The sequence below is a fragment of the Papio anubis genome, chromosome 10, assembly GCF_008728515.1.
Source record: "Papio anubis isolate 15944 chromosome 10, Panubis1.0, whole genome shotgun sequence".
NCBI lineage: Eukaryota > Metazoa > Chordata > Mammalia > Primates > Cercopithecidae > Papio > Papio anubis.
This window is the reverse complement of record NC_044985.1, coordinates 90628320-90639777: the sequence shown is the minus strand read 5'-3', so window position 1 is coordinate 90639777 and position 11458 is coordinate 90628320. Positions and strand designations below refer to the sequence as shown.

The 11458-nt window shown below is 39.3% G+C and overlaps 1 protein-coding gene across 1 annotated transcript in view; it reads left to right on the top strand.

The window, feature by feature from the left end:
* Positions 1–206: 206 nt before the first annotated feature.
* The window catches only part of DYTN (dystrotelin), a 68216-nt gene continuing 56964 nt past the window's right edge, over positions 207–11458 (top strand). The window contains exons 1-4 of the mRNA XM_031651707.1: positions 207–225; positions 6610–6684; positions 9675–9876; positions 11281–11366. Coding sequence (XP_031507567.1) covers positions 207–225; positions 6610–6684; positions 9675–9876; positions 11281–11366 — 382 coding nt within the window. The remainder of the gene's footprint in view (positions 226–6609; positions 6685–9674; positions 9877–11280; positions 11367–11458) is intronic.

The following is an 11458-nucleotide window of genomic DNA, read 5'->3' as shown; positions in this document are numbered from 1 at the left end:
TATGTTTCTCCTTGTTTTTTCCTCCCAAGATATTTCAGTCTCCTTGAACACCTTGCAGTCACTTTCCACAGGTAAAATGATTTGTTTAGTTGCCTTTTTGTTCCCCTGGCCTCATTCCTCTGCTGCAAAACCTTCTGCTTAAAATACTGGTTCATTTCTAGTTACAGGAACCCACCTGCCATCTGTCATTCCAGGAAATTTGTGAAATGGATCCAGATAAACAAGGTGAGTATTATTGTCAAGTTTATGGGCATAGTTTGTAAACAGAAAAATTAGGCACAGATGTTATGTTTTCAGACCTCTGATTTGAAGAAGAGTAAACATTTGGCAAATTTCTGGCTGAAAAGAAACTGTTATTTGATTAAAGTGGTTTTCTCTTTCTTCTAAACAGAAATCCACCATGTACTGAAGAATATTTGGTCTATTGTCTCAAAAGCACCAAAAATAATCTAACAAAAGACTTGATGTCAACATAATTACATTTGAATTGCTGTTCAAATACACACCAACTATTGCCTTAGTTTTATGTATATTCATAGTTTACTATTAAAATGAACTTATCGTATATATTTTAATGTCATGGGCAAGTTCACAGTACTGCGTGGTTCAAGTTGGGAGAAAGGCCTCACGGTTGTCACTATATGAAAATTTTATAAGTGGATATGGAGAAACTAGTTCCCCTTTCTTCTAACTTCGCTGAATGCCAAGAACTGATCTGTGGCATTTCTATTGCTAGATCTATTTGCAGCCTTACTCCCCTAACCAAAATCTACATTGTTATCTTACTTGTTTTATATGAAATTCTGTATAATCCCTAGTTGTTCATCTAAAACAACATTATAAATAATTCCAATACCTTTGGGTTTTCCAAATTTGGGCTCTCATATTAATACGCTTTACACAAAGCAGTAGGTAATCCATTCAACTCTCAATTTTCTTTTTCTAAGGCAGTGTGTCTCAAAATTAGCATGCATCAGAATCACCTGAAAGGTTTGTTAATATGCTGCAAAGTTTGTGATTCTGTGGGTCTGGGGAAGAGTTCAGGAATGTGCATTTCTAACAGTTTCCCAGGTGACCTGATGCTGCTGACTTGGGACCACACTCTGAGGACCACTGGTCTAAAGCATGTATTTTGGATCATCAAAGTAGATGATGGACATTTGAAAGAATTGTATTACATCCACCTTAGTGTCTGTGGAAAATAAATATACTGACGGAGCTAAGCAAAAACAAGAATCCCGGTCAAAAGATATTTCCCAATCATATTGCTTCCATGAACAAGAAATGTAGCTTGTGTTACTATTTCTTTAAGCATCTAAAACTACTTTGTTCATAGCTTTGGGCATGATACATTTGGTAATTTCTTCCTTTCTTTAGTTTGTTTTTTTTTGTTTTTGCTTTTTGCATTATCAAAAAAAAATGTAAGTTAGCCTTTAGGAAGTGGGTCTGGTGTTGGCTTACCTGGCCTCCTCATTCATTTCCCATGTTGCACTGTATCACAGCTTGCTGTGTTATGCTGCATAACTTCATCAGATGACGCTGCAAAGCATAACTTGACAGGAGAGTGATGGCCAGATGGTAGAGCAGCTACAGAGTCGCTCCTCCACCGAGAGCAGCATCTGGGAACTTGCAGAGCCTCTTGTCTGCTGATTCTCTGTATCTGCTTGGTGCATCTAAGAGGAACCAGGGCACAAACACTGGCCAGTTTCCAGAGGAAAGAAATGTTGGGCATTACACTGTTGTAAATTATTTCCACCCTATTATGCCTACTCTCAATTTGTTTTTTTTCTCCAGACATAGGACAGAGGAGTTTCTGACATCTCCCATTCTCTAACATTGTTGTCTTATTTGAAAACTAAGCATTTTTAAAGCCTAAGGAAATGGTGAATAACAAAAGATTTACAGCAAAAAATTGTAGTTTTTTTTTTTTTTTTTTAATATGTTTGCACCTCTTGAAAAAGAAAGGAAAACATGTAGAGGGATTTTAAACCACCTCTCTTGTTTGGGCGACAATGTTTAGGCACAGCCCGCTTCACCTGAGGTAGGGGTCTTTAATTCATGATCATATGCTGACTGTTGGATCAATACACGTTCAGAGAGAGGCCTGTGGCATGCTCTCACTACTTTGAGACGGCTCTGGCCTGGTTCAGCACTGTAATCCCCTTTGTGGCTCCACACAGCACCTGGCACTCAGTATCTTACGTGTAACAGCCAGGACTTTACCCCACAACACTCAAGGGCAAGACACATCATTTCCTAAATCAAAATCAAGTCACTGTACCTTGATATGAAATTTAGGCTGAGTTAAGTTTGGGAGGGAACTATCCCTGGGAGACAAACAGAAAGCTCTAAGGCTGCTACCTTAAACCTTGGTCAAGGCCCTGATTGAAGTCCACTGTGACCACCACTTGTGATGCTCTCTGCCGTTGGCTTTGTATTCCACTTGAAGACATGGGACTCCATATCAAGACTGGACACAGAAGTCCTCGTCATGCCTGTGGCTGGCCTCCCTGGCTACACCATGCAGCCATGCCTCCACTCAGGGGTCTGCTAGGAAGGGCAGCCCTGGAGACACCTCCTAAACCCAATCTTAGTCAGACATTTTCCAACTTCTTGTCCAGGCATCAGGCTCTCTTCCACCTCCAGGAAAATTCCAGATTAATTTTTTCATGGGCCTGTCCATCTTCTCATATGAAGGCCTGAGTGGAGGTGACTTTAAGAGTGGCCCTTATGTGGTGGCTCATGCCTGTAATCCCAGCACTTTGGGAGGCTGAGGCTGGCAGATCATGAGGTCAGGAGATTGAGACCATCCTGGCTAACACGGTGAAACCCCATCTCTACTAAAAATACAAAAAAAAAAAAAAAAAAAAAAAATTAGCCGGGCATGGCAGTGTACACCTGTAGTCCCAACTACTCAGGAGGCTGAGGCAGGAGAATGGCATGAACCTAGGAGGCGGAGCTTGCAGCAAGCCGAGATCGTGCACCTGCACTCCAGCCTGGGCGACAAAGAGAGACTCCGTCTCAAAAAAAAAAAACCAAAAAAACAAAAAAACAAAAAAACAGTGGCCCTTAAACACAGAGACATTGTTAGATCTCCCAGAGGAGTGAAAACAGCTTAGACTTACAGGATGAACACAGAAACATTGCCTTTCCATTCTTTAAATTCTCCCCTTGCTGCAAGAACAAGACAAAAATGAATGTCACCACAAATTACCTTGCCACGTATGTTTGAATCAAAGAAATACACCAAGCAGTTCCTTGTTTCATTTTTGCTCAGGGCCTATTCCAAGGCTGGAGACTCACTGTGTCTGTCTTCTGTCTTACTCTCTTTCTTTGCCTGTCTGTCTGTCTCTCTCTCTCTCTCTGTCTCTCTCTCTCTCTTTCAGTTTGCTTCTAGGCTGTGTTTCTAGTCACAAAACTCCCCAGCACACCCTGCTAACACCTTATTGCCTGAGTTTTATGTTAATCAGCTGACATTACATTTGAAAGTAGTTTCATTTTCCTCAGGACTTCTTCCTCTGGGCATCACAATTATACAAGTAAGTCTTGGCCTCAGAGCTTGCTTGTGTGTGAAATCCTTGCCTCAGTATGAGCATTTCTGGGTGTAAACTCTAATTGGAATTCGTTATCACCGGAAATACTGGAGATGCACGGCTGCTTGGCAGTTCTTTCCAAAGTTTTTGACTGATTTCCTCTTTCACCCTTCACTGTAACCGTGCAAATCTTCACTATTCCTCAAGTTTTCCACCCCACCACCTCCTCCTAACTCTAAGTGTGTGAACATGCCCCTAACTTTACAAAGAAAACAGAAGCTCTCAGACATGGCCATTTCCCCAGCCCATCATCTCCTTTTATAAGTCCTGTCAGGCAATGAGAGGTGGCTTCTTACCAAAGCTAATTCCTTCACCTGTGCGTTTTCCGCCCTCTCTCTACTGCAGCGATGGGAGCAGTTAGCAATACTTCAGCGATTGTGGCATTAAACTTACCTCAAAGAGGCTGTTACCTTATAAAGTTAATAACCCAATCAAGAGATCTACTGTGCAGCATGGTGACTATAGTTAATAACAATGTATTATATTGTTGAAAATTGCTAAGAGAATAGATTTTAAATAGTCTTACCACAAAAAATAAATATGTGACATAATATATATGTTAATTAGCTTGATGTAGCCATTCCACGAGATATACATATTTTGAAACATACTGTGCATGATTAATATATACAGTATTTATTTGTTAATTAAAACAAATGAAAATAAATTAAATAACCAAAGGAAGGACTAGCTTTCCTGGGCTGGGAGACTGTCACCAGGAAGCAATTTTTCTCCATCTCTAAGTTCATCTCTGCTCACCCTTGTGTGTTGATTTCATTCTCAATGAAAATGAGAAAACACGGCAAGCTGTGCTACAGTGCAACATGGAAAATGAACGAGGAGCCCAGGTAAGCCAACACCAGACCCACTTCCTAAAGGCTAACTTTCACATTTTTACACAACCTGACAAGAGAGTGATTGCTGCTCCAATCTACAATTCCAAATTCCAGTCCAGAAAAAAAAAAAAAAGTCTGCTTCCCTGATAACTTGAACCAAGAGTCCTTGAACCCAGATTCATTGGAACATTCCTTGCCTGACTTTGGTGTGTACCCACCTCTGGGGAGTGCGATGGTGCTCTCACCGATGGGCTGGACCTGGGCCACGTGCCCCTGTGGAAGTGGGAGAGTTGCAGTTGACACTACTAGAATTTCATGGACTCAGATTAGGGGAGGTGGTTCACCTGGAGAAAGAAAAATGGATGCTGGGTGACTAGGGGAACATGTGCCCTCTGAAAGGGACTTTGCTACATCATATACTACCTGGATTCCCTACTTCCTGAGTCCTCAACCCCACTCTGTCTCTCCTGGCTCCTCCTCCCTGACCTATACATACATTCTGGAATTTCTCCTGCCTTTGAAAACCAGTTTCGATTTGATGTGTTGTTCTAGCTGTGGCTCTCTTGTCTTCCCTTCACATTATAAGATCTTGAAAAAGTTGTCTGGTTGTATGTTTTCTCCTCACCTTACACTCAGTGCTCAATCCTCTGCAGTTGGATTTTGACCCCCATGACTCCACTGAAACCGCTGTCACAAAGACCTTCAATAATCAAACTAGTCATGAAAAGCAGAAGCAATAAATTTACTTTATACCAGTAGTTTTCAAACTTTCGTTTGCATCAGATTTACCCCCAGGGCCTGCTAAGACACAGGTTGTCCCCTAGATTCTCACCCCTAGATTCTGGTGTCAGAGACTTCTTAGATTTTTGTTAGAAATTGTTTTTCTCCCAAGTTCCCAGGCGATGCTGCTGCTGCTGCTGGTCCAGGAACTGTACTTTAAGGTCCACTGGTTTATACAATAATCAGTTAGAACAGGCCATTTTAACTGCCTGAAACAAACTAAGCTATTAATGTGTATGATCTTATATAGCTTTATTGAATAACATTAAAGATAATATGACTAAATAGGGAGATCTATTCTACAGTTATTTTTTCTAGATATGAAGACTGATCATTTCAGTCAAGCAACAGAAAGCTCTGTTGTGATGTTGTTATAATCTCTTAAATTAAGTAACAATCAAATTTGGAGCAATGGAAAAAATGTAAAATTGTGGGTCCTTAAGAAAGGTAAAAGAAACAATTTAGGAAGTATATTGCCTATATTTTCTTATTTAAAATGTGCAAATACCCTTTGAGGAATGTACTGTAATTCCCATTCATCTGATGAAGAAACTGAAGATCAAAAGTAACTCATTTTAAGAAAAATGAAGGAACAGAACTAAGTATAGCTGGCTCCAGCGCTCTCTCCCCTCCTCTACACTGTGAAATGGTCAAACACACTCAGTGCCTAGCAGGGCTCGGGAATGCTCGCTCTTGTACTGCTATCGGTGGTGGTAACTCTCAAAAGAAGGTATATTAACAATTCTTTTTCTTATTATAAAAATAGCATATACTTTTTATAGAAAATTTAGGTAATACTGAGTAGAGAGAAAATAACCATGAACACTAATAATTCAAGCACTCAGAGATGTCCACTGTTAACAGTTTGGTGGATGATACTAGAAGTTAAGCTCCACAAGGATGGCCATCTTTATCTGTCTAGTTGAATGCTCTATTTCAAGGGCCTAGAATCATGCCAGGACCATATAGTAAGGGCTCAATAAATATTGGCTAAATGCATGAGTAGATGGATAGCTTTGGGGTCTTTTTCATTTATGCATAAATACATGTGTCCACGTATAACTAGAATCTATTTGCAAACTTGAATTTATATTTTACATGTAGTTTTTTTATCCTGTTTGTTTCAAAGGCCATTGACTTTTTATATAAAAAGTGGACAGATTGATGGAATATTCCCCACTTTTTGGTGGACTGAGAAGGTGAACTAGGTTCACCCGTAGCCCTAGAATAATGTAAGTCTATTATTATTTGTTTACAGAAAGAAAAAAGAGCTCTAAACCTTAATTTCCTCACCTGCAAAATAAAGTAAGCTTATCTGATCTCTAGGATTTCCTTCCAGGATGTGGGATTTATATAATGAGACAGTACTTTATTCATAATACTTTATGTTTTCTTTACAGATGCTCTTAATAGTATTGAGAATTCCATTTACAGAACAGCCTTCAAATTACGATCAGTGCAAACTCTGTGCCAGTGTAAGTATAGGCTCTCCTGAAATATTTGAAATAATCTGAGCTTGATATGTGATGTAAAATTCATAGAGAAAACAAACACTTCCCCCATGCCGTGGACTGCTGGATTCCGGAAGTCTGGATTTGTGCATTCAGCCCATTCGCAACAGAGAAGGTGGAGGGATGGGAAAACATCGCGTGCTTGCAACTCATGTGTAGTTTTGCTGATGAGTGATAGAAAATGAATGTGGATGAGGATTTTTAATTTTTTAAATATTTTCTCCACTTGGCTTCTTCTAGAAAATGTTTTTGGTTTCCTTTTCAGGATACCAAAATGGACACAAAATAAAATTACAAAAAAAAAGGTAGTTTCAAATCTGTACTTTTAGATTTAAGCATAAAAATGTAAAATTCCATCTACCACATAAGATTTGCGTTTTCAAGTTGTACCTGTAATCTGTATATGAACATGCAAAAGTAGGTACAAATGAATAAATAACCCATGGACCGTGAATTTTAAAATTATCTCGAGAATTCCCTGAGAACTGTCCCTTTTGCATTAAATTTATATCTGATTGAATGTATGGTTTTCTTTTCTTTTCTCATACTGTTATCTAGGCAAAATAAGGTAAAATATAGTAAAAACATGCATCCTGTGAAAATTTTCCAAGGTGGAAAATAAACTGGGTCCAAGCTATGAAAAACACCAGGCATTCAGCCTATCTAAAGTTATTGATTTCTCACTGCATGAAAGAAAAATCACTTCATGTAAAATGATTTCTGAAATTTATCATATCAGACCTGAGGTATGTTATATATGTGACATTTCTACTGAAGGCTGACATTTTAAAATATTTTTCCTCCTCCCTAAAAAGTTACATAGGGCAGTGGTTTTCAAATTGGGCTTCACAAAGTACATGTGAATGTGGTGTAGGGTACGAAAGAGTTAGCCAGGTGGGAAGAGGAGTTGCAAGCAAGGTGGGAAGATTTGGAGACCATATCCTCAACAGAAACAGCTCCATCCTTCTCTATTTTCTATACTATGTTTCCTTGTGTGTGTGTGTGTAAGTTGGGGGGGGTCTCACTCTGTCACCCACGCTGGAGTGCAGTGGCGAGATCTCAGTTCACTGCAACCTCTGCCTTCCAGGCTAAAGCCATCCTCCCACCTCAACCTCCCAAGTAGCTGGGACCACAGGCGTGCACTACCACACCCTGCTAATTTTTTGTATTTTTAGTAGAGACAGGTGTTTTGCCATGTTGCCCAGGCTGGTCTTGAACTCCTGAGCTCAACTGATCTGCCCATGTTGGCCTCCCAAAGTGCTGGAATTATAGACATCAGCTACCGCGCCTGGCCTCATACCATGTTTCTGTATCAGGTTCCTTTGAAGAAGAAATTTTTGGTTTTAAAAACAGTTTTATGTAGATTACTGCTCTAGATAAAGAAACTCATAACTATTATTTATTATTCCAGGAACCAATAAAAGGCTAAACATTTACCCCCAATTATGCTATTTTCCTGGAGAATTTCTCTCTCAGAGAAAGTTAGCAGCAATTGTTCACATGTCCCCATCATGAACGCCTGAGTATGTACCACAGTGTAATTTGAGGATGCACAGTTTTCAACATTTTGTTATCTCTGGCATCAGAAACAGTGAATATAAATAATACTCATGGGAAATATTAACAATACACAAAATCAGTGGTTGAAAAATGTTACCTAGTAAAAAGATATCCCAACAAAAATGTAAAAACAGAAAATTCCAAACACCAAGATAAAGCATAACATGAGCTCCAAACAGGAAGATCTGGAACACATCGCTGTATAAATCTTGTGGTGAGATTAATGGACACCACTATTATCTGGTTTGGTGTAATATAGAACTCTCAGCAGGAGATGAAATCGGCCTGTGTTCAGAATGCCTGGCTCAGGTGACAGGTTTTAATGATAAAAGAGTTTACAGCCTTCACCACCTGCAGCCGGGTTTTTATTTAAGTCACATTCTGAAACTTGCTCCTCTGTTCCTTAGACTCTCCCCTTAAAAGCAATATCAGAGAACAAATAAAAATTTTTATTATACTTGCTAGATTTCTTATCTGAGGTTGATTTACGAAGTAGAGAGAAACCCAGGGTTTTATGGTTTCACAGGCTGAAGCGTTTTAAATGCCAGGAGCTCTTGGCGCTGTTGACATCCCCACCTCTCAGATGGCGCAAGTGGCTGTTTATTAATTTTATCTGTCATCCTGTCTCTGCAAGAAGCTATGGGGTTAGCTCTATTACATTCTTGTTTCTATTCATTGCCTTGTAAAAATTTTAGGAGAAGGTGGTTAAAAAATATTCACTGTAAGAAATAAACCATTATTTTTGGTAAGCTGCTCTAGTTTTATTAAGTGCCTTCTCTAGATAATAATACTGATGGAACCAAGATTGTTAAAAGTGATATTACTGAGTTGCGGAATTCTCAGACTCTTTAGCCTAAAGATTTTTATAGAAGAGTAACTGCTCTTTTATAAAGATCACTGTTTTTTATTTAACTATGGCAATTGCTTTTTAACACACCATATTGCTTCTGAAGCTGGGCTGCAGACAAGAAAAACTATATTTGAACAGGAAAGGTAAATTTATTCAATCCACTTAATGAAGAGTATAAAAATGTTTTCCCCAACTTTTCATCACAGTGTCATAACTTTCTTGGAAAGCGTATTTTTCGTTTCTCACTTCCCTTTTTAACTTCTTTCTATAAAACAACATCCTTGAAACCGTACTGTAATAATGTTACAACTATGCTTTACTAACAGATGCACTTTTCCAAAATCAAATCAATCGGTAGAATAGTAACGCCTGAATTATGCACAAGGAATATATGTCCAAATAGTAGTCATATTTCATTCCCCTTAAAAGAAAATAACGACCATAAAAAGTTCTTAATTATAAAACACTAAATGACATTTACTTCATTTGAAGCCTTTTGTTCCCATCAGAAAATAAGGCTCAATTCTTCATTTGCTTCCTACAGTGGACTTGATTGACAGCTCCCTGATTCAGCAGGTCCTACTGCGTCCAAGTTTCTGGGAAGCTCACAAGCGCTCCCTTTCTGTGCAGCAGCTTTCTCAGGCACTCCAAGAGCTGTTTCAGAAGGCCAGGGAGGAAAACCCAGGGCAGGTGCATCCCAGAGCTCCCGAACTCACTCTGAGCCTTCTCACGACAATGTGCAACAGGTAAGGGTGTGGACGTCGTGCTGTGACCTCAGAGGCAATGTTTAGCTGCCAGTGGTCATTTACCATTTGGTGCTGGCTGATATTTGCTTGAGGTTTGGTATATAAGAAGCCTTCTTTGTTTTTCACTAATTTATTCCTCAGGAGTAGAACAAAGGAGTAAATGCCCATCGGTTTTATGAATATAAATGACTCATGGATAGCAACAAGAGGGGGAGAATTTCACATTATTCTTTCCTTCATACAAATTCATTCCTACTCTAGAGAAGCATACACACCTTTTGCTAGAGCGTTTACACTTCTATACATACATGTGAGAAGCGACACTTGATTCTTGTTACTGCTAGCTTCTTTGCTCATTTCTTTGTAAACTATTATCAATTTTTTATTTAGCTAGAATAAGGATGAAAATACTGCGCATGGATGAGTAACTTATAAACCAGTGTAGACCATGTCAAAGGGCTGATTACATATACTCTGAAGTCAATAGTTCTGCTAGTGTGTGGTAGGGGTGAGTGTGTTTTGGGAGCTGTAAGGTTTCAATTCCTCTGCCCCCTCCCTCAATTTGGTTTACCTTATGTATCCTCGACTCAGTAGACTTCATCCTTTAGAATAAACTTTTCAAAAATCATAGTGAATTCGAAACATTTGGAAAATAGAGGAAAAAAGTAAAGAAGAAGAGATACATTATTACCCATCAGCCTGCCTCCCAGAAGCAAGCACCTTTTTAACCACTGAGCAAATTCCTTACAGTTATTTCCTTTTCTAGCTTTTTTTTTTTTTTAATTTTTTTAACTGCCAAAACAATATACATACACATTCTCAAGTTATTTTTTCATTTCAGCTTCCTTAAACATTAAGCTTTTGACTGTCATTTCTATTATCTGTGTGTGTCTCTAACAATTCCCCTGCCTTTGATTAATTGTTTAGTAGGTTTGTAAACTAGATAGCAAATGGGCAAGGATGATTAGGCTCTGAGTGAGGGCCTGTGAACTAGATTTTTTTTTTTTTTTTTTTGCATAAATATTTGCTCCTTTGCCTGGCTTTTGGTCCTTCCTTGTCTCTGTTGCTTGGTTTCCAGGCAACTGAGGCCTGAGGAAGTGATGCTACCTGCTCCATGAAGACAGGGTTTATCCCTGCATCCCTGGTGCCTGGTACGGTGCTTAGCACAGAGGAGGCATCCAATACATATTTTGGAGTGAATGCAGGAACAAATAAATGACTGGCGAAATACGTTAATTCCATGCTCTGTTCTGCTAAATTCTAGGTATAGGATAAGAGGCCACAAAAAGCTAGAACTTAGAGCACCATGTCAAAAATGCCTATTAATAGTTATAGTTTTTATCATCCATGACACCAAAGGTAACCCTGGCCCCCCATTCTTGTCTCTGTTTGTCACCGTGCAAGCACAGGAACAGATTTTCTCCAGCTTATGCCTGCGGCCGCTGCCCTAATAACCCTCTCAGGAGACAGCCCTCTTACAAAATACCGAGGTAACATGCGGAGGACTACGGGTGTTCTAAAGTGCAGTGAGCCCCAAATCCCCAACCTGGTATTCTGTATCCCCACCACAAGGCCTTCTTCT